This window comes from Alligator sinensis, unplaced genomic scaffold (assembly GCF_000455745.1).
Source record: "Alligator sinensis unplaced genomic scaffold, ASM45574v1 scaffold173_2, whole genome shotgun sequence".
In the NCBI taxonomy this organism is placed as follows: domain Eukaryota; kingdom Metazoa; phylum Chordata; order Crocodylia; family Alligatoridae; genus Alligator; species Alligator sinensis.
In genome coordinates, this window is record NW_005842720.1 from 526,091 (window position 1) to 527,560 (window position 1,470).

A 1,470-nucleotide genomic window follows, 5' to 3' on the forward strand; every position below is an offset into this window, starting at 1 on the left:
TCCCAGCCCAAAAGCCAGTTCTTATTCAAGCCTATACACTTAGTACAGTGGGAATGGGGAGTTGTCAGTTGGCAGCCTGGCCCAGCCAAGCTGAGTTTTGGACCAGGCAAATTTCTGGTCAGAGATGTCCAGGAGAGTCCCCCGGCAACACAGAGGTGTGCCATTGGGTGGCCCAAGATGGATTTCTGGCTATAATCCCAGCCCAAAAAACAGTTCGTAATTCAAACCCACACATTTAGTACAGTGGCTGGGAGGGTAGTCATTTGGCAGCCTGGCACAGCCAGACCGTGCCTCAGGCTGGGCAGGACTGTGGTCAGGGTTCTTTGGGACAGTCCCGCCATGGCATCGACAGGAAATTTGGGGTGGCCCTAGAAGTATTTTGCCCCATAATCCCATTTTAATCTGCCCTTCATTTAGGACTCTGTACTTGATGCAGGATATTATTTTGCACATTAATTAGTACATATGCATAGCTAATCAAAGTATCTCAGTTTAGGATGTGCGATTCATTAATAACAAGCTTTTATCAGGTCTAGATTAGCTTTGAAAAAGGAACCGGGAATTGGATTAAGCAACCAACTTCAGCCTCATCCCCTGGGATCTGCCAGTGCCAGCTGCCACCCACAGCCCCCGCTCCCACAAGACCCTGCCAGGTCCCTCAGCCCCAACCCAAACTCCCCACTCCCCTCTGGGCTCTGCTGGTGCCCGACCCCCCAGCTGCAGGGGAAGCTCCGGCTCGTGCGGGTCGGGGTGGACAAAGGCCAACCACCGCGCGACCTGGAGGACAGGCCTGTGCACCCCCCGGCCTGAGCAGTTTCTCCCCGCCCGCCCTACTGCAGCCCCAGCGCCCCGCCCCGGCTGGGGCCCCAGACCGTCCAGACCCCGGACCTTCCGGCTGACCTGCATCCACGTGCTCGGCCGGGCACCTCCCACACCCTGCCAGTGCCGGGCTGTCCGCGTGCGCGCGCAGACAAACATGGTGACTCGCCCCACCCCCGCCCGTGGCAGTGGCACCGCCGCTTCAGCGTTTTTCCGCGATAAACTGGAAATCCGGATCCTGCCGCTAAGAACTCCGCTCCGAACCGCGCACGCGCCGCGCTCGGCCTTCTGGGAGCTGTAGTTCGACCTAACGGCGGCCATGTTGAAAGCAGAGCGGGGGAGGAAATCCCGGACATTTCGCCTGTACTTAAAAAACCCAGCCGAACGCAGCAGACGCCTCCAAAAAGAAGCCATGTGCGGGAAACCCAGACGCACAGTAACCCCGCGACAGCTGCAGTTTAATCGCTGCCCGCACTTCCGCGTCCGCTTCCGAAACGCGGCGTAATGACGTTAGGAGTAGGCGTGACGGGCGCTTCCGCTTCCGGCGACGCGGTTGCCTAGGTAGCGATGGCGATGGCGATGGGTATGGCGATGCCGGCGCCGATCGCGGACGGGGAGTACACGGCCGTCATCTACGGGCTGATCCGGGCC

General features: G+C 59.2%; 1 protein-coding gene across 1 annotated transcript in view; it reads left to right on the forward strand.

Moving 5' to 3' along the window:
* Window positions 1–1,386: 1,386 nt before the first annotated feature.
* Window positions 1,387–1,470, forward strand: part of TTC30B (tetratricopeptide repeat domain 30B) — a 7,707-nt gene continuing 7,623 nt past the window's right edge. Inside the window, exon 1 of the mRNA XM_006034292.3 lies at window positions 1,387–1,467. Within this exon, the coding sequence (XP_006034354.3) occupies window positions 1,387–1,467 (81 nt within the window). The remainder of the gene's footprint in view (window positions 1,468–1,470) is intronic.